Source organism: Candoia aspera, chromosome 9, assembly GCF_035149785.1.
Source record: "Candoia aspera isolate rCanAsp1 chromosome 9, rCanAsp1.hap2, whole genome shotgun sequence".
Lineage (NCBI taxonomy): Eukaryota > Metazoa > Chordata > Lepidosauria > Squamata > Boidae > Candoia > Candoia aspera.
In genome coordinates this window covers 22,951,673-22,977,004 of record NC_086161.1, presented here as the reverse complement: position 1 = coordinate 22,977,004, position 25,332 = coordinate 22,951,673, and the positions used below count along the sequence as shown (strand labels likewise).

At 49.7% G+C, this 25,332-nt stretch overlaps 1 protein-coding gene and 3 pseudogenes across 1 annotated transcript; 3 read left to right on the top strand and 1 right to left on the bottom strand.

Moving 5' to 3' along the window:
* The window catches only part of LOC134502871 (inositol 1,4,5-trisphosphate receptor-interacting protein-like 1), a 2,790-nt pseudogene extending 1,360 nt beyond the window's left edge, over window positions 1-1,430 (top strand).
* A 3-nt stretch (window positions 1,431-1,433) lies between these two features.
* Window positions 1,434-4,250, bottom strand: LOC134502869 (E3 ubiquitin-protein ligase NEURL3-like; annotated as a pseudogene).
* A 2,095-nt stretch (window positions 4,251-6,345) lies between these two features.
* Window positions 6,346-7,903, top strand: LOC134502868 (inositol 1,4,5-trisphosphate receptor-interacting protein-like 1; annotated as a pseudogene).
* Window positions 7,904-12,208: 4,305 nt separating this feature from the next.
* LOC134502867 (condensin complex subunit 2-like) lies at window positions 12,209-24,204 on the top strand. The gene is made up of 12 exons (XM_063311384.1): window positions 12,209-12,441; window positions 12,741-12,834; window positions 13,651-13,743; window positions 14,629-14,767; window positions 16,846-16,967; window positions 18,670-18,859; window positions 20,354-20,445; window positions 20,838-21,043; window positions 21,240-21,388; window positions 22,043-22,149; window positions 23,794-23,916; window positions 23,986-24,204. Exons 1-12 carry the CDS (start codon window positions 12,209-12,211, stop codon window positions 24,202-24,204), a joined length of 1,767 nt encoding a protein of 588 aa, XP_063167454.1.
* Window positions 24,205-25,332: the final 1,128 nt, after the last annotated feature.

Here is a 25,332-nt window from a genome sequence, read left to right as displayed (position 1 = left end):
TGGGGCGCCTGCAGGTGGAATTGGATCAGGAGAACTGGGACTGGGATCCAGGACAGAGCCAGGAGCAGTGGAGCAGCGGTGAGCGAACAGCGGAAGACGGAACCCGGGACGGGTGGCCTTACGTAGGGCTGGTCCTCCTCCTCCTCTTCGGATGCTGCAGACGCACCACTGAGGAGGAGCCCGGCTACGCCTCCAGCACAGACAGCTCCAGCAGCAGCAGCGAAGACGAAGACACTGATCTGGAACCCGCATATTACGACTCCAAGCGAAGATTGCTGGAGGATTTTTACTACCACCGCGTTGAGACGGAAGGGAGTGGCATGAGCAGCTTGTGCGATTTTGTGGAGGCGTTTGTGAACGATCTGCTGGAAGGGAGCCGGAACGCCCTTCCCTCTCAAAACACACTTCCTCTGCTGGAGAACTGCATTGGGGTGGGCAGTGCCTTTGAAGGATGGCCCGTGGAGAAGGTTTCCAAAGCGTTCTCTGTCCTTGCGCCCATATCGCCACCCAAGGGCCACTCCTTCCACACTGAAACCAGTGATTCTCAGGGTGCTCCAAGCAAGCACGGGCACATCTTGGTGGAAAGGGATTGCGTGTGCAAGAGAGAGAAGCTGCTGGGGGACGTGGTGTGCTTCCTTCACCACCCGGAGCGACAGCTGAGCCGGGAAGAGCAAGGCGGCTCCCTATTGCACGTCCTTTGCACCCGTTCCCATTTGGACGGGGAGAAAGCCACCCAGTGGTTCCGAGCGCTGGTGAGCAAGGCCTGGAATACCCTTGGCCAGAAGTACAGCTTAAGTCTCACCATCCAGCAGTCCGGCAAGACCTGCCGGCTGAAATTGGAATTCCCATCCGGGAAGGGGGTCTTGATTGACCTTTTACTTGGGGTGCAGCAAGGAGACTCTCTGGTCTTCCTGACCCCCCAGGGTGGCAAGAAAGACCATCTAAACGGTACTGCTTGGTATCAGAGCTTTGCTGTCCAGGAGCTGCTCTTTTTCAAATGGGTGGGCCAGCGAGCTCCCAGGGACAGCTGCCACCTGAAATGCCTTCAGGTCCTCCTCTTCTTCCAAGCCTCCAGTACCCCAGGAAAGAAGAACCCGGTGCTCACCGACTACCACTACTAGACCTCTCTGATGCACCTCTTGCTTCAGGGGCCTCTGTCCTCCTGGGAGCCAGAGCAAACTGCACTGAGACTTGAGGACATCCTCCTGCACATGCGTGGTGCCCTGGAAGGAAAATACCTCCAGCACTTCCTCGTAGGGAACCTTGCCTTCCCTATTCGAATTCCTCTGCCCAGGAGCCTCCGAAGTGCTGCCCCCTTGAACCTTTTCGAGCCCTTGGCCCAGGACACGAGCCTTCATGCGGAGGCAATGAAGGCGTTTGCAGAGGTGGTGGAGCAAGTGAGGGCTCTCTGGCTAGCACCGGGAGAATAGCAACGCCTGGCAGCCCGGGAATATCAGGGTGTTGGCCTTGGACCCAAAGCAGACCATCCCATCTTCGGCAGGGCTTTCTTCAGCAACTTCCTGCAGCTCCAGGCAGGTGGAATCTGCAGAGGCATTAATATTTCATGTGGAAGACTGAAACAAGCGTCACATTTTTTAAGTAATAAAAAATGAAATCCTGTTTTGGGCATGTCTTCTACTTGCGGCCTGTTACAAGTCTTGCTACAACATGGGAAGGGATACAAGGTCCGAATTTATCTCACAGATGTCCCAATGGTGGCTTTTATATGGTATCTCCCTCTTACTGGGAGAGAGGAATTCATAACCAATTCATAACAACACATCAATCCATTTATAAGAGCAGAAGCAGAGTGTACTGAAAGCAAACTGCTTTCTAAATCAAGGAATACAACTTGTTGGTGCCCTCCACCAGATGTTTTGGACTTCAATCCCCCCAAATTCCTGGTCAGCATGACCTTAAGCATGCTTGAAAAGTGGTATAATGTTTTAAAACATATATTCTGGATTCTGGATTCTGTTTTGGCCTTTTAGTGATAGTACTCATTACTTGCTACTTATTAAGCTTGCAAAGCCTCCATCTTCCACATGAGATTAAAAAAAAAAGGCCTCCTCTTTCCAGGATGAGTGCTAAGGTAAGAGGAAGGAATCCAGAGATTTAAGAGAACACAAAAACATTGCCCTTGTTCATGCAAAGTTAGCAGCAGCAACAGGGGTGTCCACAGCGTATGGTCAAAAAAGAAGTCAAGACAGAGGCCATGATGGTGAGATCAATGTTCTGGCTATGTTATTGTTTAATAAAATCTGTGAGCTGGAAAAGGTGCTACCAGGCTCCTGTGGTTTTGCTAGAATTAACTGACCACAGTTCTCCTCCTACAATGTCCAGCTGAACGTGGTTACCTAGACCGACTCCAGCCGTAGTTCCTTGAATCAGACATCCCTTCCTGAGCCAATATTTCCTTGAGTTGCTTCTGGCTTTTCTGGAAGTTCCAAGCGGATGGGGAGGCCCCCTTCTCTCTGCCTCCCCTCCAGGACCTTCTTTTTGTTCTGCCCCCTTCAAGATTCTATTCTTTAGGGGGGGAAGGACGTGCCTTTTGTCTTCCCTGGGTAAGTCTGGACTTGCGCATATGTCATGACCACATCTGCCCAATGCACATAGGTGCAGTTCAACGTGTTGATTCCACCAGTGGGAATCGGCTGTCAGCCTTGAGGTGGCTGAAGTGGGCCACGTTAGTGAAGGGGGAGAGGAGGAAGCCTTGCCGTTCCCTGGAGCAGGAAAGAGAGGCTTTGGGATACTCAGCTGCAGCTGTAGGCCTTTTCCAGATGCCTCTCCAACGCCTTTATCCCACAGGGCCATTTCACACATTGGACAAGACAAATGGGCGCTCCACCACGTATACGCTCAACAGCAGAATTTCTTTCCCCAAGAAGGATGTGAACCTCACATTGTAATCCTGTACTTGTAGAATCCAGATTTTTATTCTGAGATATAGAGAGGATACAAATGTCATGTCTACCGTTGATGCTACAGCTTGACCACCAGCTTTGCTGCAATGGCCACGGATCGTTTGGTTTCACCATGGAAGAAATGGAGAGGAAGTACAGTGGCGTGGTCCACGTTGTCTCTTCTTGCACGTATAAGGGAGATCCCGATACCCACGCTTAAACCTAACAAGCCTTGCAGATTGTATGTTGCTATTGTAGAATCACTTCGGAACAACACGTATTCCCTAGTCTAAGGGGAGGGGGGAAGATGAGCATCAACACGCAAAAGACCATGTCACGAAGTGATTAGGCTATCTTCATCAGAAGGTCACCTCTGAGTTGCCATCAAGTCGCTGATGATATCACCCATCCAACCCTCTCCAGATGTGGTGCGAAGTAGGTCAGAGATCCTCACCGTTTTAAGCCTTGGGAGAGACTCGAAGAGCTGGAAGGTGCTTTGCAGCAGCCTGCCAATTCCAGCTGGCCACTGGGGCCAATACAGATTCACCCCAAACAGCGTCTTTGGAAAACATTGGCATTTCTATGCTATCTGCAGGAGCTCTCTCGATCTCCCCCAGTTGGAAGGGGAGCATGCTGGCCCCTTCCCAGCAAGAAATATGTAGGTTTGAAGGATGTAAATGGGTCAGAGCCCACCCCCGTCTTCAGTTGGGGATTACTTTTAATTGCACACCTCACTTTTCCCTCTCTGTGCGATTCGTTTCTTCCATGATCCTCTGGCCTCACCAAGCGGCAGCAGCCCTGTCCTTCCCTCCACCGGCCCTCCTCTGAACTAAAAAGTCATCCAAAGCCAATTGTCGAGCCTGCGGTTGCTTCCCGAGAAGTTGGATTGCTTTAGTTCTTCCACAGACGTCCACAACAGTCCAAAGGGGAGATTCAACCGAGACACCATTGAAGAGGAAGGACCCTTCTGCCTCAAGCTTGGTGCTGCAACAAACGCAGCCCTGGTTGTCCACCCAGAAGCTGACAGTGGTATCTTCTGCTATATATTCATCTGGAACAACACATGCACAAGTCTTCCCTTGACTGACCAAGTCTGGGCACACAAATGGAGGCAGTTCACCAGACAGAAGACAGGGATCTTTCCAGGTGAAGCCCACCCGTTGTCCACCCTGCCACTTCCGGTCGTCTTCTACAATTTTCACTGTCACTTTCTCGGATTGTTCTATGGGCCACCTGGAGAAGACAATACCATCATGGAACGAGGCTCTTCTACTTACTGTACGGCAAGATAATGACTTGGGATCCTTTGATGTTAGGATGGAAGAATAGAGGAGCGTAGGAAGCTTGGAGTCAGCCGTGTGATCCCATGGAGACAATGGGACCCCTTTACGTCAGTGAAGAGGAAGATTCCGCTTCAAGCGTGTCCTCCGCGAGTGAAAAGTCTTTGACCACAAAAAGTCAACTATGCGAATGTGCTCACTTACGTTAGAAGGTGAAACTGGAGCCAAATGCTATGGTGCTTCAACCCATTGCTGCTGCCACAATAGGTACATTTGTGAGACCGCCCCTTGAAAAAAATGATTTCACTGGGGTGAGGCTTGGGCAAGAAAGAAAGCACTTGTCATATTTACCTTGTAATCTACCTCTCAGAAAAAAACAAATAACTGCCTGAAAGGTGGGTTTTATTTTTAGGGAGCAACTCTCATTTTGGTTTCACATTTATTTGGATCAAGAGTTGCTCTTTGGAGGTTTATTGCAGCTTGTCCAGAAAAACCCGGATTTGCTGCTGGTAGGAATGACTTCCGATCGTGCTGTTGTTGCTGCCCCAGCCTCAGCACCCCCAATTTTGCAAGCGCTTCAGATCTGGGCCTCCTCCCAGGGGGCATGAGCTGTAGTTGTGTTTCAATTATGATTTATTACATTTCCTTTGATGGGTTATATTCTTGTTGATTTCATTAGGTGCCACCCAGTCAGAGTCCACTCTTAGAGACCACATAGAAAGATCTTCTCCATGTCCCCAGCTGGGTGGTCCTTCTGGTCTTCCAGCGGTGCCCCCATCGCCCCTGTAGCTGAGTCCTTCCCCCTTGCTGCTGGTCGTCCTCTTCTCCTCTTTCTTTCCACCTTTCCCAGTCTTAGAGCCCTGAGCCTTCTCCCGAGTGCTGGGTCTCTGCATCAGGGGTCCACAGTAGGATCCTTTGAGCCTGCTCATTGGTGCCTTGATTGAGACCTCTGGGTTGATAGGTTGGATGATCCATCAGTTTGTTTTCTTGGCCCTCCTCAGTATTCTCAGGAGTCTTCTCCAAGACCAAAGTTCAGAGGCCTCAAACCTTTTCTAAGCTGCTTCTTTAATGTCCAACTTTCTCTTCCCATGACCCGGGTCTAAATTCAAAGTGGGCCCCACAATGTGGAGGGGCTGGAAGGAAACCACAGAGAGGTGCTTTGGGGCGACTTTGTGGTGGACAGTAGTAATTGACCTTAAACTGGATCCAGGTAAAATAGAGGTAAGGTGTGTTTGGAAATGTGGATTGAGCTAAGACCGCAGAGCTGTTGGCTGGATGGGATGTATTTAAGGGCTGAAAACACTTTGGAAATCAACGGTGAGCTCCTTGACATGTATGGTGGGGATGTTCACGCTGGCTCCCTGTCATGCATTCCTTACCTGAGCTTATTTTGAAAAATGTCCAGAAATGCACCCCAAGGAAATTGGGAAGAGCCTTCCCTTCAGAATGTTTGGTACTTCTACACCCTTTGAAACTGGGTCTGCCAATTTGTTTCTAGGCCCAAATTGGAGCCCCCAGCCCACCCCAGGTGGAAAATAAACACGCTCCTGTCCTTGCTTCCGGCTTTTAGGACAGTGTTCCATTTTTTGTCTTTCAGCGATGTTGCTATTGTACTTGTGTTGCTTCAAAAGTACAGCTGTTTGAGGGGCTGTGGGGGAGGATTTAATATGTTTGGTCTAGAGGGGAAGGTGCTGGGCTAGAAACCGGGCGACTGAGAGTTCTAGTCCTTCCTTAGGCGTGGAAGACGGCTGGGGCAGTCGCTCTCTCAGCCCGACTCCCCTCACAGGGTTGTGGTTGTGGGGAAAGGAGGAGGAGGAAGGAGTATGAGGTACGTTCGCCGCCTTGAGTTATTTATCAAAATAATAAAGGTGGGATAGGAAATAAATAAAATAACTAATAATAATAATGTCCTTTTAAGGCCAGCTGGGACTTCACAATCAGTCAAGTAACAATGGGCAGGGGTTACTAGTGCAGCAACTAGCAGCCAATGGGGCTCCCCGAAGGCTGGAAAATGCCAGGGCTTTCAAACCAGATTGTGACTTAGGAAGTCTTGTTCTGGGGTGCCAGAAAGGAGCAGGCAAGGCACAGAGCATGTGATTTCTTGCCTCCCATTGGGACACTTTTATCATTTGTGCTTTCTTCCAGAGACAATCCCTTTGGATATGGCCATCAGCCGGCTGATTTTCCTGGCCCTCGTGGCATTAGTCCACCACCCCGATGGTCAGTGACATCAATGATTCGGCCACGCGGGACCGTCTCAGGGAGCGTGAGGTGCGGCTGACTAGGGAAATGGGGCGCCTGCAGGTGGAATTGGATCAGGAGAACTGGGACTGGGATCCAGGACAGAGCCAGGAGCAGTGGAGCAGCGGTGAGCGAACAGCGGAAGACGGAACCCGGGACGGGTGGCCTTACGTAGGGCTGGTCCTCCTCCTCCTCTTCGGATGCTGCAGACGCACCACTGAGGAGGAGCCCGGCTACGCCTCCAGCACAGACAGCTCCAGCAGCAGCAGCGAAGACGAAGACACTGATCTGGAACCCGCATATTACGACTCCAAGCGAAGATTGCTGGAGGATTTTTACTACCACCGCGTTGAGACGGAAGGGAGTGGCATGAGCAGCTTGTGCGATTTTGTGGAGGCGTTTGTGAACGATCTGCTGGAAGGGAGCCGGAACGCCCTTCCCTCTCAAAACACACTTCCTCTGCTGGAGAACTGCATTGGGGTGGGCAGTGCCTTTGAAGGATGGCCCGTGGAGAAGGTTTCCAAAGCGTTCTCTGTCCTTGCGCCCATATCGCCACCCAAGGGCCACTCCTTCCACACTGAAACCAGTGATTCTCAGGGTGCTCCAAGCAAGCACGGGCACATCTTGGTGGAAAGGGATTGCGTGTGCAAGAGAGAGAAGCTGCTGGGGGACGTGGTGTGCTTCCTTCACCACCCGGAGCGACAGCTGAGCCGGGAAGAGCAAGGCGGCTCCCTATTGCACGTCCTTTGCACCCGTTCCCATTTGGACGGGGAGAAAGCCACCCAGTGGTTCCGAGCGCTGGTGAGCAAGGCCTGGAATACCCTTGGCCAGAAGTACAGCTTAAGTCTCACCATCCAGCAGTCCGGCAAGACCTGCCGGCTGAAATTGGAATTCCCATCCGGGAAGGGGGTCTTGATTGACCTTTTACTTGGGGTGCAGCAAGGAGACTCTCTGGTCTTCCTGACCCCCCAGGGTGGCAAGAAAGACCATCTAAACGGTACTGCTTGGTATCAGAGCTTTGCTGTCCAGGAGCTGCTCTTTTTCAAATGGGTGGGCCAGCGAGCTCCCAGGGACAGCTGCCACCTGAAATGCCTTCAGGTCCTCCTCTTCTTCCAAGCCTCCAGTACCCCAGGAAAGAAGAACCCGGTGCTCACCGACTACCACTACAAGACCTCTCTGATGCACCTCTTGCTTCAGGGGCCTCTGTCCTCCTGGGAGCCAGAGCAAACTGCACTGAGACTTGAGGACATCCTCCTGCACATGCGTGGTGCCCTGGAAGGAAAATACCTCCAGCACTTCCTCGTAGGGAACCTTGCCTTCCCTATTCGAATTCCTCTGCCCAGGAGCCTCCGAAGTGCTGCCCCCTTGAACCTTTTCGAGCCCTTGGCCCAGGACACGAGCCTTCATGCGGAGGCAATGAAGGCGTTTGCAGAGGTGGTGGAGCAAGTGAGGGCTCTCTGGCTAGCACCGGGAGAATAGCAACGCCTGGCAGCCCGGGAACATCAGGGTGTTGGCCTTGGACCCAAAGCAGACCATCCCATCTTCGGCAGGGCTTTCTTCAGCAACTTCCTGCAGCTCCAGGCAGGTGGAATCTGCAGAGGCATTAATATTTCATGTGGAAGACTGAAACAAGCGTCACATTTTTTAAGTAATAAAAAATGAAATCCTGTTTTGGGCATGTCTTCTACTTGCGGCCTGTTACAAGTCTTGCTACAACATGGGAAGGGATACAAGGTCCGAATTTATCTCACAGATGTCCCAATGGTGGCTTTTATATGGTATCTCCCTCTTACTGGGAGAGAGGAATTCATAACCAATTCATAACAACACATCAATCCATTTATAAGAGCAGAAGCAGAGTGTACTGAAAGCAAACTGCTTTCTAAATCAAGGAATACAACTTGTTGGTGCCCTCCACCAGATGTTTTGGACTTCAATCCCCCCAAATTCCTGGTCAGCATGACCTTAAGCATGCTTGAAAAGTGGTATAATATTTTAAAACATATATTCTGGATTCTGGATTCTGTTTTGGCCTTTTAGTGATAGTACTCATTACTTGCTCCTTATTAAGCTTGCAAAGCCTCCATCTTCCACATGAGATTAAAAAAAAAGAAGGCCTCCTCTTTCCAGGATGAGTGCTTAGGCTAAGAGGAAGGAATCCAGAGATTTAAGAGAACACAAAAACATTGCCCTTGTTCATGCAAAGTTAGCAGCAGCAGCAGCAACAGGGGTGTCCACAGCGTATGGTAAAAAAAAAAGTCAAGACAGAGGCCATGATGGTGAGATCAAGGTTCTGGCTATGTTATTATTTAATAAAATCTGTGAGCTGGAAAAGGTGCTACCCAGGCTCCTGTTGTTTTGCTACCCAAAATTAACAGATCTCTCCTCCTACAATGTCCTAACTAGGGATTGGGAACAATTTGGACCTGGAGCGCTCAGCACCTTCTCAAGGTGCTCAGCTCCCCAGGAGGGCAAAACAGCTTTGGTTGCTGTATTGTTCACTGATTGCCAAGTGCCGAATTGTGATCATATGACTGTCTGGACACCGCAACGGCTGCGACTTTGAGGGCCAGAGGTTAGTCTCCTTGTTCAGCACCGTCAGAACTTCGAATGGCTACTGAACAAGGGGTCGCTAAGCGAGGACTACTTGAATTTTACATTCTGGGGCAGTGAAGTACAGAGTTCAGGGTAACAAGCAGGTTGGATCTTTTGTCATATGCTGTGGCAATACCGCACTGGAAAGCTCAAGAATACTGGAAAATGAGTCATTGCAGAATGGAAGAAATTCTGAAAGGTGCAATCTGAGATACCGTATTTTTACTAAATTCCGCCAAACCACCGGTCCTTGCACTGCACTGGCATTGTTATATATTAACGGCTGCCAGGATTCTCTTTGCCTTGGCTTGGAAAAGATCTTTGATTATCAGTTCCGATGATTTGGAAACCTTGTCTATTTTTTTCTGCAAAGCCCCCAAGATTTTCCCCTTTCAAAAAACAACAAACGAACTCCCGAGGAAGCCACTTATGGGCTGCTCCTCGCAAATCCTGCCCCGGGCGCAGCCTCGCTCCCGGTCCGCGAGCGCAGGCGAGGCTTCTCTTCCCTTTCCTAGCTCTGTGCTCCCGGCAGCCTCCCTGCCCGCTCTTCAGCGCGCTCCGCCCACCCCGCTCAGGCGCCCCTGGCGCGAGGGCGTCATGCGTCTTCGGCGCCTGCGCAATGGGACGGCGGCGGGATTCAAACCAGCGGCGTCGCCGGGGCGGGGAGAGAACCCTCGCCTGAAGACCGCCGGCGGCAGCGACTGGTCCCCGGAGCTCCGGTGAGCGGGGCGCCTGGCGGGCGGGCCAAACGGGAATGAAGAAGCAAAAGTCCCGTCTGAGGCGAAGTCGGCAGCGGCGGCCTCGGGACGAAGCTGGGCGAAGGGGAAAAGGGCGGGAGAGACGTCGTGCGGGGAGCCGCGCGCTGATTGGTCGCCTCTGCGGAGGGCGGCCAATGAGGAGGGGAAGCCGAACTGGGTGGAGGGTGGCCGTTGCGATTGGCGCAGCCGAGCGCGGCGGAATGCAGCCGCTCTCGGATTGGCCAAGAGCCGGGCTGGCGATTGGAGCGGCTGCGGGCGGAGAGCAGCGGCGGTTTGGACGGGAGGAAGTGCGCAGGCGCGGGAGGCCTCGCTGCGGAGTGGCGTCTGGTTGTCCCGTGGGCGTCGGGCTCCTCTTCGTCCGTCGGGCGGCCGGCCGAGCGCCCGCAGCTGCAGCTGCCTTGCCCGCCGGGTCCCGCCCGCCGGTGGGGACTCCGACTCCCGGCACGGTCGCCGCGGATTGCGGCTCGTGCGTGTCTGTGGCGCATCCGCCGTAGATTCTTCTCGGCCGCCTTCCGCGCCGAGGCGTTGAACGGGAAGCGGCGAGGCGGTGCTGGGGGATGAAATGACGTGCCTTGCTCGTGCGGTGAAAGTGAACAGACCGCGAGGCCCGTGTGGTCCCCGCCCGAAGATTCTCAAACCTTCCGGGGAAACTTCTGAGCGTCTCCTAAAAACGTGCCGTTACTCCCTAAACCGGTTGGCCGTGAACGGCGGTTTATAAACGGCCTGAAGAGTGTACCCGCCGCGTAAGGCTGCAGCCCACCGGCCCACGTTACGGCTTAGCATCTTGACCTGTTTAATTAGCCTGTACGCTGCCTGAATCCAAGGGAACTCTAGCATTAAAAAGAGAAGGCAAAACAAAAGCCACCAGCTATGATTCATAACAATAGTAACCAGCAGCACGTTGGGAGGACAAAACCCAGTAACAGGCAGGAGGAGAATTCTGTCTTATCCTGGGGGCAGAAACCTTGGGAAATGCTCTTCCATAGGGAAAGCAGTTGGTACACCCTTCCACTGATCTGAAACCCGACAGGTGATGTTCTCTTTTTTCTTAAACTAAGTTTCCAACCTGCCCCATCTCTCTTAAATGAGCAATCTCACGGGTCGGTCTGAGGGAAAGAAGGTTAGCGGAAAGGACATTTCAGTGTTAGCTCTTCAAGGTAGGCCTGGTCAGGAAACAGACCCCATAACAACTGCTGGAACTCTGTTACTATAGGGAATAATAACTGGATCTTGAAAGCCTCAGAGTCCCTCCTTCCCTCCCTCCCTTTTGAGGCACTTTTGAGTTTCTATCTCATCCCGTCCTGTCTTTCTAAGTTAAACCAACGTTTTTGTAATGGCTGCTCTGTATCTTCAGCTCCTCTGTACGGAACTGTCATGCGCTGCCTACTACTGAGTAAAAAAGGTAAAGGTAAAGGTTTCCCTTGACGTAAAGTCCAGTCGAATCCGACTCTAGGGGGCGGTGCTCATCTCCGTTTCAAAGCCGAAGAGCCGGCGTTGTCATAGACACTTCCGGGTCATGTGGCCAGCATGACGACTCGGAACGCCGTTACCTTCCCGCCGAAGCGGTACCTATTGATCTACTCACATTTGCATGTTTTCGAACTGCTAGGTGAGCAGGAGCTGGGATTAACAACGGGAGCTCACCCCGCCGCGCGGTTTCGAACCGCCGACCTTCCGATCGGCAGCTCAGCGGTTTAACCCGCAGCGCCACCACGTAAAACACAGACACTAATTCAGGGAAGATCAGGTTCTGGTTTATTTCAGCATAGTGCATAGCTAGAAAAAGCTGAGAGTGAAGGGAGCGCGCCGGTATGGGGTTTAAATAGCCCGCGCCGGTCAGCGCCCCCCCCCACCTTGGGTTGTGTCATCCCCCCAAGTCCTGTATGCTTCGTTGCCGGTAGGTGAGGGGTCGCGGGGCCCCTGCTGGTGCCCCGGGCTTCGCTCATAATCGGTTTCTTCCTCCGGCCGGTGATTGCTTTCAGCTGGGCGATATCCGTTGCGTTCCTGCTGACAGCTTCAGGCGTGCCTCGTGATCCGCCCTGTCTTTGTCGCTCTTTCTTCCCCCTTTGTGTTCTCTTGACTGGATTTTCTGGCCGGGGTCGTTCCCTTCTCCTCGGGGTCTGTGTCTGTTGTTGTGCGTCGCCTTGCTCTTGTTTCCGTGGTATTGTTATGTGTGCCGTTGTGCTGATGCATTCAGCTCAACGGTGCTCATGACAGGAACGGAGTTTTCTGGCGAGCCTGTTAAAACGTGTCTAGGTCAGGGATGGGCATGGGTCCCTTTCCAGATGCTGCTCAATGCCAGCACCCTAGCCCACCTTGTCAGAAGTGAGGATTGCTGAGCATTTTCTGCAGGGCCTACAGGTGAGCAGCCTCTGGTTGTGGAGGATCTGGAACATCAGTCTGATTCGCTGTGTTTTTCTTCCTAGGGATCATGAGCTTTTCAACACCCCCGCCTGCTGGCTTCAGAGGAAGGGCCTCTTCTGACAGCGTGTTTGTGTCCCCTGGCACGAGACGACAACCACTCAGCGCCTCTGGCACCCCAGTGCTGGAGAATTGCCCCCAGAACGATGATGAACGGGAGAGGAAGCAGCGGAGGCGCTCCAGAGTTGTCGATCTACAGTTCAGCGCTGAATCGCCTCTGTCCATACAGTCTCCCGTTAGCAAGTAAGAATAATCCCCCCCCCCCGCCAGGAAAGTGACTGCGTAATTGCAATGCAATACACAGTGGAGGCTGGGATGGGCTTTGAAGCTTGTAAGGGGGTGGGGCTAAGTGTGATAAGCTTACAGCAGTGTTTCTCAGTGTTGGCCACTTTAAGATGTGTGGACTTCAATTCCCAGAATTCCCCAACCAGCCATGAGAAAGACTGGTTTACAGAAATGTTCTCCTGCTCTAAGTTCAAAGGAACATCACGGAAAGAGAGATGTGCCTCATCCATGTCCCTGTGTCTGCGTTTGTCTTGTAGGCAGGCAGAGACATCATTGCCAGCGCTCCCACAATTGTCCAATGCTCAGATTGCAGATCATTACTCTACATGCATCAAGCTTTCGACAGAAAATGTGAGTTCAATTTCTGGTCACTGCCCACACCTGTTCAGAAGAACTACTTAGAGTTACTAGTGTTAGGGCTGTGTGTTTCATGAGAGTTCACAAAATTTTTAACTCTTGGCCTGATTGCAGGACTCGTGAGAATATTTATTTAAGTATTATATCCACTTCTGTTTTGTGGAATTCAAGGCGGTGCACGTAATGCTCCCTCTTCCTATTCTGTTTCCCAAAACAACTTCCCGGTAGGGTGGTCTAAGAGAGAGTGACTGGCCCAAAGTCAGCATGTGGCTTTCATGACCAAGGAAGGACTAGAACTCCCAGTCTCCTGGGTTCTAGTCCAGCACCTTCATCACTACACCAAAAAAATGTTTTAGTTTTTTTTAAATCAATAAATCAAAAGTTTTCAACTTTTTTGTGGCTGAAAAGATTTGCCTTAAAGGATACGGACACATGTAATGAGATCTCACAGCAAGGAAGGGCCTAGCAGGATCTCCAGAAAGCCAGGCCTGCAGTCTTGAATATCCAGCTTAAGTCACTGCCCTCTCTCTCCCTATGGCAGGGCTTCTGACATTTACATTTGTTAGTATTGTGTTGTTAGCTTAAAATCCTAAATATTGGTGACCTTTGATATTTTTGTTTGCAGTGCTACCCAATTTTAGGCAAGAAATCCAAATCCAAAATCTCAGGGTTGTTGCTTGGTATTTCAGAGATGAGATTGCTGAAATCTTGGAGTTCGGTGATACACACAGTTTTAGCTATTGTTCTAAACATTATTGTTCTCCCCACCCCCAATTTTTTGTTGTTTAATTTTGTTGTTCTCTCCCCCAGAAAATCACCACAAAGAATGTATTTGGCTTACATCTCATTGACTATATGACTGAAATACTCAAGCAGAAAGATTCTGAACTCACCAACTTTAAGGTCAGGATGCTTCCTGATTCTGGTTCCTTTGATGTATAGAACATTTACAGGAAATGCTGGGCTATCTTTCTTACTGCTTGGCAGGGATGACTGGCTGGAAAGACTATGATGACTGGTTGACCAGCACAAAACAACCATTTCCTTTTGATTACATTCCTTTCGGAAGAACTTGCCCCCTCCAATACCTGGCCAGCCACCTGGCCAGTATCTGGCCAGAGATTGTGGGAGTTATGGAACAAACCCATCTGGAAGACTGCTCTAGAAAATGAAGATCAGCCATCCTCCACCATATGGCGGGTAGATTTGTTCACATTCTTTATTCTCGACTCCTGAGGGCTGTTCCGTATCCAAAGAAAGACTGAAAAACTAATTGTTGCTGAGATACGAAAACAATGGCTTACGTTCCTGACGCTATTTCTAAATTCAGCAGGTCTTCCACATTGGTTTTGAAAGCCCGTAGTTTCAGGTGAACAGGCAGAGAAGAATAGAGAAAGCCAAGAATAAAAACTTTGCTTCTATTCTCTTGACCATTACTCAAACACACGAAAGCAGGGTTTCTCAGCCGGGGTCACTAGGGGTTCCCTTGGAGATTTCAGATTCAGGCAACTTCACCTTAAAGAGGCAAGGTTCGTTCTTTGTTTCTTCTTTAAGAAAACTGTTCATGGATATGTACAGGCCTACACATGAAATGAATACAATAATTTAGTAACTTCTGGCCTATATTTGAGCCTGAATATGCAGGGGTTCCCTGAGGCCTGAAAAATATTTCCAGGGTTCCTCCAGGGTCAGAAGGTTGAGAAAGGCTGCACTACAGGGATAAAAAGGCTCGTGAAACTCTTGTCTAGGTTGGGGTTTACTCCCATTTCTTTACCTTTGCTTTGGCAGGTAGCAGCTGGCACCCTCGATGCCAGTGCAAAGATCTACGCGGTGAGAGTTGATGCTGTCCATGCAGATGTTTACCGTGTTCTTGGAGGCCTGGGCAGAGACTCTGCAACTGCAGAGCCCGAGAAGAACCAGAACACAGGTGGGCCTTTTGACGCTGTCGACCGAGCATGTGATTTGGAATACGGTTGTAACTGAATTTATTCAACCCCCCTTGCAAATCAGGTTGATGGTCAAAATGTACAGACTTTCAGCTGTTTGTAATGAACAAATCAAACAAAAGCAGTTGAAATAGCTCAACACAATGAATGCTTCAAGTGGTCTCCCCAAATTCACCTGAAAATGCAACTGATCATGACTTCTCCAGTCTCAAAATCATTCAACCCCTTCATAGCAAGCATCTCCAGCGCTTAATACTCACCGAGCCTCCACCATGCTTACCTGTAGGCAGAGTGTTCTTTTCAGCGTACGCTTCGTTCTTCTTCCTCCGGACACGCCGCTGATCCATCGGGCCGAAAAGTTCCAGTTTTGTTTCATCGCTCCACAGAACAGAATCCCAAAACGTCTGTGGCTTATTGGTACGATTTTGAGCATATTGGAGCCAACTTTTCTTGTGCTTTTGGGTCAGTGGTGGTGCATGTCTTGGCGTTCTGGCATGGGAACCTTCTGTGTTTAGTGCGCGCCTTACCGTGCCCACTGTTGCCACCAAGTCTTGCTGCAGGTCTTTTGCAGTCGCTCGAGGGTTTCTCTCCACCTGCCTTCTCAGAAATCTGGCTGCAGCCACTGACAGCTTCCTTTTCTGCCCTGTCCAGGCAGCGTCACCACTGTTCCTTCAACTGTGAACTTGCGAACTGTGCTTCCACCGGTGTCTCTAGGAACGTTCAGGGCCTTCGCTATCCTTTTGTATCCTGTTCCCTGTTTGTGAAGGGCGATGATCTCTCCTCTTACCTTTCTGGACCATTCTTTGACTTAGTCGTACTGTGTTTCTAACATGCAGTCAAACAGGACGGTCAGCAAACCCCTGGCCGGTTCAGGTATTTCATGTGTTCCAGCTCAAACATACCTGGTGCAACTAATGAGCCCTTGATTAGTTGCATCAGGTGTGCTTGAGATGACACCTGTTTTGCATACTGTACGTGTGCTGTTGTGATGGATTCCATTCAGGGGGTTGAATAATTTTGAGACTGGAGAAGTCATGATCAGTTGCATTTTCAGTTGACTTTGGGGAGACCACTTGAAGCATTCGTTGTGTTGAGCTATTTCAACTGCTTTTGTTTGATTCGTTCATTGCAAACAGCTGAAAGTCTGTACATTCTGACAATCAACCTGATTTGCAAGGGGGGGTTGAATAATTTCGATTACAACTGTAGCTCAGATCTTCGAAGCCCCTTCCCTCCCCCTAAGGTTCATCTCTCATGTCTGTAGGAATTTTTTCATCTCCTTTGCTTATTTGAACATCAGAACAATAATCTAAGCATGGAGCAGGTCACAATAAACATTACTGAGCAAATTGGATCAACCGTCTATTTTAGCAAGAGTTTGGTGCTTAGATATCAAGGATCATACTGGGAAACCTTTGGGTGCCTGGGACCACCCAGCTCCAGACTGGGTTGGACTGCAAGCAAAAGGGATGGGCTGTGTTGTGAATATAAAGGGCCCAGGAGTTTCTAAGCTTTAAGGGGGAATTTCCTTTTCTGCTTCCTTTAACTACGTTAAGCTGGTTCTTAAGATCGGCACAACAATGTGCACTCCCATTTCAAAGTGAGGAAATTGCGCCACCCGTTTTCGATAAGGGTTTGGGCTGCTTGCAACCCTGGGGTCGCAGGTTACCGACTTCGGATGTAGGAGAGAGGCTTTGCTAAGTATCATCTCTGCAGCAGAAAAGCAACAGCAGTAGAAAAGTTTAGTCTTTCCTTGCAAGGAATGACATGGGTACACATGAAGGATCCAGGAACAACTCAACGTGCTGATCTTGGAGGGTCCCTTCATCTTTGTTAACAGGCACAACATCGTTTTTCAGGCTAGTGTTGCATGGTGCCCAAACCATAATTTGGATAATGAGTTTTCCTTGAAAGCATTTTTTCTTACGAGTGAATTAAAAAAACAATAGCCAAGCTGTTGGATTTTGTCACTAAATGGTACAAGGAACCATTTGCAGCAAGCCCTCGTTAAGGTCCTGCTGAAAATTTCCGCTCAGGGCCCCGGACATTCCTTTTGCAGGTGAAGGAGAGGGAGGTTCGGAGCATTCCAAGAAGCCCCCCAGCGAGAGGAAACATCTGTACAAAAGCATTGAACAAAATCTGAGTAACATCACTGTCTCTGAGGCAGATCGCAAGTGTGAGGTGAGACCTCTGTGAGGGTGGCGTTTGTCCCCCTTTCGTTGCCTTTTGCTCTTACAGTTTCCACAAGACTGGTTGCAGAAACAAGGTGTGAAGCATGGGCAGTGGAGGGGCAGGCTGCCTCTCCTCTTCAGCAGTCATGGCGCTTTCTGGCTTTCTGGCCATTGAAGAGGCAACCCGCCTCCACATCGCCCACCTCCGGACTCAATTTTATGGCTTCCCTGTGGTGAAAAGGATGCAGTTCTGCTCCTCTTAAATCTGACGGGCTCTGTGTTTGACGTAGACCACAGTATTTTCCCATTTATGGGCAGGGTGAACAGTAACTTAAGCCCTCTTTACCCCCTTACTGGGACGCGGTGGCGCTGCGGGTTAAACCGCTGAGCTGTCGATCGGAAGGTCGGCGGTTCGAAACCGCGCGGCGGGGTGAGCGCCCGTTGCTAGTCCCAGCTCCTGCACACCAAGCAGTTCGAAAACATGCAAATGTGAGTAGATTAATTGGTACCGCTTCGGCGGGAAGGTAACGGCGTTCCGTGAGTCATGCTGGCCACATGACCCGGAAGTGTCTATGACAACGCCGGCTCTAAGGCTTAGAAACGGAGATGAGCACCGCCCCCTAGAGTCGGACACGACTGGACTTTACGTCAAGGGAAACCTTTACCTTTACCTTTACCCCTTACTATCATTAAAAGTTAGTAAGTGCAGAAGGAGAGAGATGTAACACCCACGCGGTCAGGCCAGCCTCCCCCTGATGTCACGGGGCTCCTCAGTCCTGCCACTGATTAGACATCCACAGGTATTAGATGTGGATGGCTATGAGGGGAAACATGGGCTCCCTAGACACAGACTACACATGAGCTTGGAAGTTTATTGTGCAGGGCTCCTGTTCATTGGAAGGCCCGTCCCAAGGAATATCTACTGTCTAATGTGTGAACCTTGGTAGGGAAGCCAAAAAGCTTCATGATTTTGTCGGCATATTGAGCGTAGCTCCCAAGCTGCACTGTCTACTCACACTGCACCGTCACGCTTGTAGATAGTGCGAAGTAATGGTTGATCCCTTGATGCCACCTCTGGAAATACAGACTTTGAATAATAGCTGATTTACTTGTTGATGTTGAGAAGCTTCCTAAGTGTGGCTGGTTGGGTCCTGGGTGATGCTGGACTAGGAAGGCCGTCAGCCTGATCTCCCAGGGATGTTCTTCTATTAAGCAAGAAAATCCACAGATTAGCCCAGAGGTTTCACCGTGCAGTTCAAACTCCATCTTGGGATTAGGGTCATATAGGACAAATAATTGTCTGCTTTCTAGAAGCGACAGTAATGTTTAATTGACTGTGCTGGCAGTAAAGGATGCATTTTGAATTCTTTGCTTTTATTTCCTTGAGAGAAAAGGTCTCCCATTAAGCGGTACCAATCATAGTGATTTCAGTTGTATACATAACTATACATTTTCACGCTGCCATTGTGTTTCCAAAAGGGCAGGCATATTTATATATAATTTTAACCGCATTCATGTCTATTTTGTATGTGATTAAGAATTTTGATGACGTGAGAACAGGGGTTCTGTTGCGATGGAGGGGAGAAGGGCAATCTGTGTTGATTGCTCTTGGGGCAATTGTCCAGGCCCAAGCAACGAATGCCGAGCGGTGGTGCTGCCAGCTCTTTCGGTGTGATATCTGAGCATGGGTTTTCTCCTGGTTTTATCTTCAGAGCGATCCCGTGTTGCAAAGAACAGCCGCCTCTTTTGATGACTGCAGCACGGCCGGTGTGTTCCTCACCACACTTCACACGCACAGCTATCTCAGTGAAGTCCTGTTTGATTCCACGGTCGTTCCTCTGCCTTCGTCTGTGACTTCTGAGATACCACGTTCTGCTCATGTGAAAGTGGCCGATTTAAAATGTAGGTGTGAACAATTGGTAGCAGACTATTCCAATTACAGTGGTGTCTATTCTGAGTGTGTCTTTCTTGACACAGTGCAAGAAGGCCAAGAATCATGTAGATCTGTGTTGTCCTCCATGTTTCCCGCTGTAACCTTTGGCCTAAATGCAGTTCACAGAAATTACTGGGGGTCACCCTCCTTTTTCCTCGCCTGCTCCCTTTCCAAATTAATAACGTTCAAACTTTTAAATCAGGGTAACAAACTTGAATGGGTAGCGCTGCCTGTAGGAGACAGTTCTGCTAAAAACAAGAATATGTGGTATAGGCCTAGTCTTGCTTTTCCTGAGTTCAAACATTATACTAAGCCATGGTTGTTTTAATCAGGATTTATAAATCTGAGGGGCTGGGTTTATGCAACTTCACTTCCACAAAGCGCAGGCAGGTTTTAACTTTTTGTTAGACAAAATCACACCACATTACACCTGATTCGTACGTTGCGGTAAACCATAATGCGGTTTGCATAGTTCGTGGCTGAGCACGTTGCGTGAGCCCAGGCAACAGATCACAGCTTAGCATGCGGTGTGAGGTTTGGTCCAAACTAGGAGGAATGGTCGACCCCAGATTCCGGGCAGACTGTCAAGATCTTGCTGAAGAGAACAGAAGAGCCGAGCCTCAGACAGACGATCTTAGCGTCCTTCCGAAAACGTACCCTGTGCCCCAGAACCTCACTTGCGATGGTGTCCAGGTAGATTCAGGAACGTGTCAAACTAGCCTACGAAGCACAGAGTAAACCTGTCCGACAGAGGATTGTGGCCCACTCTACTGGGAATGCAGCTGCTTTGGGGTAAACACCCTGTGGTTGTCCTCCTCAGGCAAGAGGGACTCCCAAGAGTCCCTTTTGGTAGATGGGCGGTGATAAATTTGATGAATAAATAAATAAAACAAATAAATTACGACCTTGACTTGCATGCCTTGGCCAAAGTGTCTTCTGGCAGGAAAGTGCTACAGAAGATAGTCCACACCAAGGATTAGGGGCCATATTGTCAGGATACTGCCCTCAGGGACAGCACTGGTATGTTCTACTTTGGCTCTGTGCTTGGAGAACAGTACACTGGATTTACCCTGAAGACCCCTTTTCTGTAGTGGGGACAGGGCATCCTGCCCACCCAGATAACTTCAGAGGCAAGTTGGTCTTCTGCAGTACAGTATCTGAAGCCAATTTTATATAGTCCTCTCAGCTATTTCTGGTGCCTATCTTCAGTTTTACCTTCAAGAGTTATTTTTTTCTGAGTTGTTACTCCGGAACTGGGAAAGGGGCTATCCTCTTTTGCAGGAAGTCATCTCAGGAAATTCTAAGCCCCGCTTAGAAAACAGGAAAGAAATGCGTTCTGATGCCCTACTTCAATTATAGGACAAGGACCTTCATAGATGGGAGAGCTTGCTGACGTATGAGATTTTAATAGCTTTTAATCTCAAATTTCTTGCTGAGTTCCCCTCTTCTGCTGTCACATCTAGCCATCCTTCTACGGTGTGTTGAACGGTCTGCCATTTGCCCTTCATTGACCGGCTTTCTCTTTACTCAGTGGAACAGTGAAACCCATAACGAGGTATGTCAGTTTGGTTGTTGCTCTATATCAAAAGATGTTCACAGAGTGATCTTATACTGGAGCTCAGCATTCTTTTAATTTATATCCAGGAGATGCCGTCCTATTGTGGGCTACCTGGTTTCTTACCAAATCTTTCTAAAGGTTTCTTCAAGTTCTATTATTAAATGCTTAACTTAAGACAGCTGCTACCTTGCAGTTAAGTGTGAATATCATAAAGCTCCTTTGGCTTTTTGCAGCTTTATCATGACTTATTCTGTAACGACTTTTTTCCCTTGTTTGGGTGGGCAAGGAATATTGTAGGGCCTAGACTTGCATGGTTAGCTTTCGATGGTTATCCTCTTAACTGCCGTTCTGAGAAAAGATTCCCCCTTTACATTTTGTCCTGTGTTCAGTCAGTCTCCGCTCTACTGGATAAATTCAAGAAGAGTGACCAGGCATTTGATATCAACGCAGAGACTGATAATGACCCCCAGGAGTTCATTGAGGATAGAATGGAAGAGGATTTTGATGCTGACGTTCTAGACAAGACCATGGTGAGAGATCTTGGGGAATTCTCCCAAAAGCTGGAGGCGTGCAGAATCGCACCAGGAAGTTCAAGGTATGCCGTTTTTGGAATATTTTTTTGGGGGGGGCACTTAAGAAGTTGTTAATGACAGCTGCTTGTTGTCTTCACTAAAAAATGATCAGGAGCAACATTTGTAAAAATGCATGTTAATGAGGAAACATTGTATAGGACAAATGTAATGACGCAACGGTCAGACGTTTAAAACTAGTGTTAAATCTGTTTCTTACAGGGAAAACCTGGTTTCTGTGGGAGAAGGGGATATTGGGTCCCTGTGTCTTCAACTGTCCATGAACCCCAGCGAGTACTCTTACTTCAGCCCCGGAGTTATCTCCCTGTGGGCAGGCCCAGAACACTGGCGTTTTAAACCAGGCCATAAAGGTATAGCGGACAGAGGTCGGGAGGGGTTGTCAGCAGTTAAGCAACCGAAGTTTCTTGTGACATCTCTTAAGTTTGTGAATAGCCATGATCTTTTATCTGTTACTGTTTCCTTTCCTGTGGTTCAAGTCTGACCTCTTTCACTATTTTCTTCTCCTCCTCCTTCATGAGCACTGTAGACGTGTGCGCATGCATGCACACACACACTCCTTTTCAGAATAATGCTCTGCTCTGGATGATACTGCTTGCAGTTTAGAAAAGCCTATTCTGTAATGTATATATTAATGTCTCACTCTGTAATAGAAATGGCAACGCAGTATCTCCCGTCTTTGCTTAACAATGACATGTAGATAAATCTGTAGTAGTTGCATTTCCAATATTTATTGCAATACTTCCACTCTAATTGTTCATTTTCTCATCCTACAACCAGGATTGTTAAGTCAGAGCTAGAGCTACGCCTAATATTCAGTTACTTTGAAAGTGCCCTGTTGTGCTGCCTGCTTGAAGGCAACTGAAGAAGTTTACTTCTATAAAACAATACTGTCCACATCTTCGTGCAGCAGCACTAACAAATACAAGGACTTAATACTCCGTGGCACAGCAAGACGCTGCCTTTTTTCCCATCACGTTGCGTTGTGTCTTCTGTCATCTGCACAGGTGATGCCCGCTCAGAGAGAGTAAGTAAAAGGAAAACAATTAAGAAAGTGTTTGAGATCAATTTTGACGAGGAGATTGAGTTTGAACTTCACTTCTGCAAAACGCGGGTAGGTTTTTAACTTTTTTGTAAGGTTTTCTAGATGCTAAAAAGCATAGCAAGGGTTATAAGGCACACAGCATTAGAAGATGGTAATTGCCTTTATGTCATACTTAACTGTTGATGAACCCATTGGTGGCCCAAATTAGCTCCTTCTTTTCTTGCACAAGAATTTATGTTTACAGGTAGTCCTCATTTAGCGACTGCCTCATTTAGCGACCATTCGCAGTGATGAAAAAGTGACTTTGCGCCCACTCCTCGCATTTACAAACTTCGCAGGTCTGGAAAGCAAAAGAAAGCTGAAGTAAGATCGTAAGCACAGTAGCAGTTTCACTTCATGACTGCTTTGCTTAACAATCAAATTGCTGGTTCCAATTGTGGTTGCTAAACGAGGACTACCTATATGCATGTGTAGTTTTTCTTCAGAGAACAAGTGCATGTCTTGTATTTTCTCCTGGTGAGAAACTACCCAAAGTTCTTGGAAGTTGCATGCATACAGATCCCACACTTTATGCAGGAGCATCCTAAACTATGCCAGGCGCAGAAAAAATGCCTTAAAGGTTGAGCTGCTATCTTGGACGTTTCTCTTTGGGTTGCATCAGTTGCCAGAGATCCAGAAGTATATACTGCCCTCCTGTGGACAGACCCCTGCCACTTCCGTTCTGCGTTTTGTCCTCTCCTCCTGCCCTCGGTGTTGAGAAGGCTGTGGGAATGAAGAGGGAGCAGGGAAACTTTCCACTGTGCCCCATTCTAGCAGCCTTGCTTGGAGATGGTCGATGTCCTGATTTCCTATGGTGAGAAATCGATTGCTAGGCAGAAGAGACGCCCAGCACGCCCCTCTCGCTTCCTGGCAATCCTGCTTGGGATCATGGCTTGCCTGTTAAATTGGCCACTTGGTGGGACTTCCTAGTGCTGATGGCGGCTTCACGTTGCCCTCACCGCTCTGAGCTATGCAGTGAGCAGCCAGGTGGAGTCGTGGCCTTGATCCCCATCTGGACTCCCAACAAGAGCCCAGTCGCTATCTCTTAGCTGACAGGAGAACCCAGAACATTACCAGTGTCTGGAAGAACTGTTTCTGCTCCTAAGCTCGTCTGGACGCATTTTGCTGCGATTTGCAAGCAGAGTTGCTGTGCACCTGATCGAGGAACAATAACACATTGAAGGGAGAATTTGTTCCTGGTTTGGGGCGGGCTGTCTGCGTTGCCAATATTGCAAACATTGCTCTGTATCTTCCTCTGGGTTTTATTTAAGCCCAGCTTGGAGGCCACAACAGAAACTGTCGAATCGGCAAATTGTGCGTGCTGTTGGATTTAGATTTTCTGTTCTTTCAGCACTTGACCTTCGTTACCTCCGTCTCAGATCCTTGGTTCAGCAGGCTCTGAGCACAGAATAATATCTGCTACGATACTTTAGTCAGATACGCTGTACCTATCCTGCCCAGCCATGGTTTGCCAGCCACCTTCCAAACGTGTGTCTAGCTACTGGCTGGCCTGCCGGCTGAGATCCATTTATAGCTGGCGTTTGCATTGAGAATGAATGAAACTGTGCGCATACCAAATCTATTCTCAGTGCAAAGGGTAATTTAAGATAAAGCCCAAAGAAGAGTAGCATTCCTAGTAGAGGATGTCTGATGGTTTCTGGTTTTCTAAAACAGGCAGCTACGACTCTGGCCAAGTCTACCCTCGAAAGCCAAAACAAGAAAAGCAACACCCTGCCGGCAGACTTCAATTACAATCCAGACGACCTCACCCGGCTGTTCCTCAAACCGAAAATCAGGGTTTGATTTCCTGGAGGTGACTGATGGACGCCTGCAGCCACTCACGCACGCCTTGCCCGGATGCCCCAGCATGGTCCTTCCGAAGAGCCTTTGCGGAGTCCTTCAGCCACGCCCCCAGGCTCCTCCTGGGCTCTTTGGGGGACCCTCGTCTCAGCCTTCTCAGAGACGCTTGTAGCCACTCTTGCAGGTTCCTGGTGGCCGCTTCGGAGCCCCTCTTCCTGCGGCCGGCCAGAGATGTGCGAAGCCATCCGTTCCCTAGCCAACTTTCGGAGCGAGTGGGTTCTGTAACACTCACTCTCCCCCTGCTCCTCCCCATGCTTGTTGATGGCTTAACACAATCATCTTCGTCATCCCGGAGGCCTCTAATGGCTGCTTCCAGCTGTCTCCGAGTGCGGAGATGGGGCGCATCAGGTCCGCCCTTTTCGTGGTTCCTCCTGGCTGTTTCAAGCCATTCTTTGACCTCTTTGCTGGAGGGTATGGGACTCTCCTCCCCACATTTCTTAAAGGCGGCTTCAAGCCCTTTTCCCAGAACTGGTCTGGGTCCCTCAGGAGTCGAGCGGCCTTCCAGGGATCCTCGAAGCCGCTGTGGTGTATTCCCCGCAGACGCTTCAGAGCGTTGCCTCTCGAGGTTGCCTCCTGATCCTTCAAGCCTCCTGTCTCTGGGGCTGCTACGAAGCTCTGCCTCAGACTTACGCAGATCCCGGAGGCCTCTAGTGGCTGCTTCCAGCTGTCTCCGAGTGCGGAGATGGGGCGCATCAGGTCCGTCCTTTTCGCGGTTCCTCGTAGCTGTTTCAAGCTGGTTTTTGACATGTCGGCTGGAGGCTTCGGGACTCTCCTCTCCACGTTTTTTAAAGGGGGCTTTAAGCCCTTTTCGCAGAACTGGTCTGCGTGCTTCAGAAGGCTGTTTCCAGGAGGTATGGGCTCTTTGGATGAAAGCAGACGGGTGAGCCAGATTTACCATGTGGGGGACATTGTTGTTTCCCCACATTACTTCCACCAGTTAAACTGTCTCTGGAGGCTGCCACCCCCGGTCCCCCTCGCAACGGAAGCAGAGCTAAACCCTCCCGGATTCACCTGGGCTCTAAAGCCCTCCTGGATGCAGCTGGATGCAGCCACCAGTGGGGCGTGGTGGTCTGGCCTGGGGCTGAGGAAAGAGGGAGCAGCTGCTTCCCATGCATGACCCTGTGTGAACCCCTTCACTAAGCAGGAGCCCCAACCCTGGACCTCTGAACGAGAGGTGACTGGCCGTGAACGCTCCCTGCAAGGCGACGCGGGATCTCTGGCACCTCTCCGGGACCCGGGGCTGACTCGGTTCTGCTCCGCTGCCTCCACAAAAGGCGACGTCTCTGGCAGCGAAAGTCTCTGAGGGAAGGAGGCCTGGCTGGGATGCCTCCAGGAGAACAAGGGAGCAGGAGA

Bases quoted from the DNA above. Each gene is read 5' to 3' on its own strand.
- LOC134502867 (XM_063311384.1), top strand. From the start codon at position 12,209: ATGAGCTTTTCAACACCCCCGCCTGCTGGCTTCAGAGGAAGGGCCTCT. The intron at 14,768-16,845 runs GTGGGCCTTTTG...TTCCTTTTGCAG, and splicing joins CGAGAAGAACCAGAACACAG to GTGAAGGAGAGGGAGGTTCG. The intron at 22,150-23,793 runs GTAGGTTTTTAA...TTTCTAAAACAG, and splicing joins TTCACTTCTGCAAAACGCGG to GCAGCTACGACTCTGGCCAA.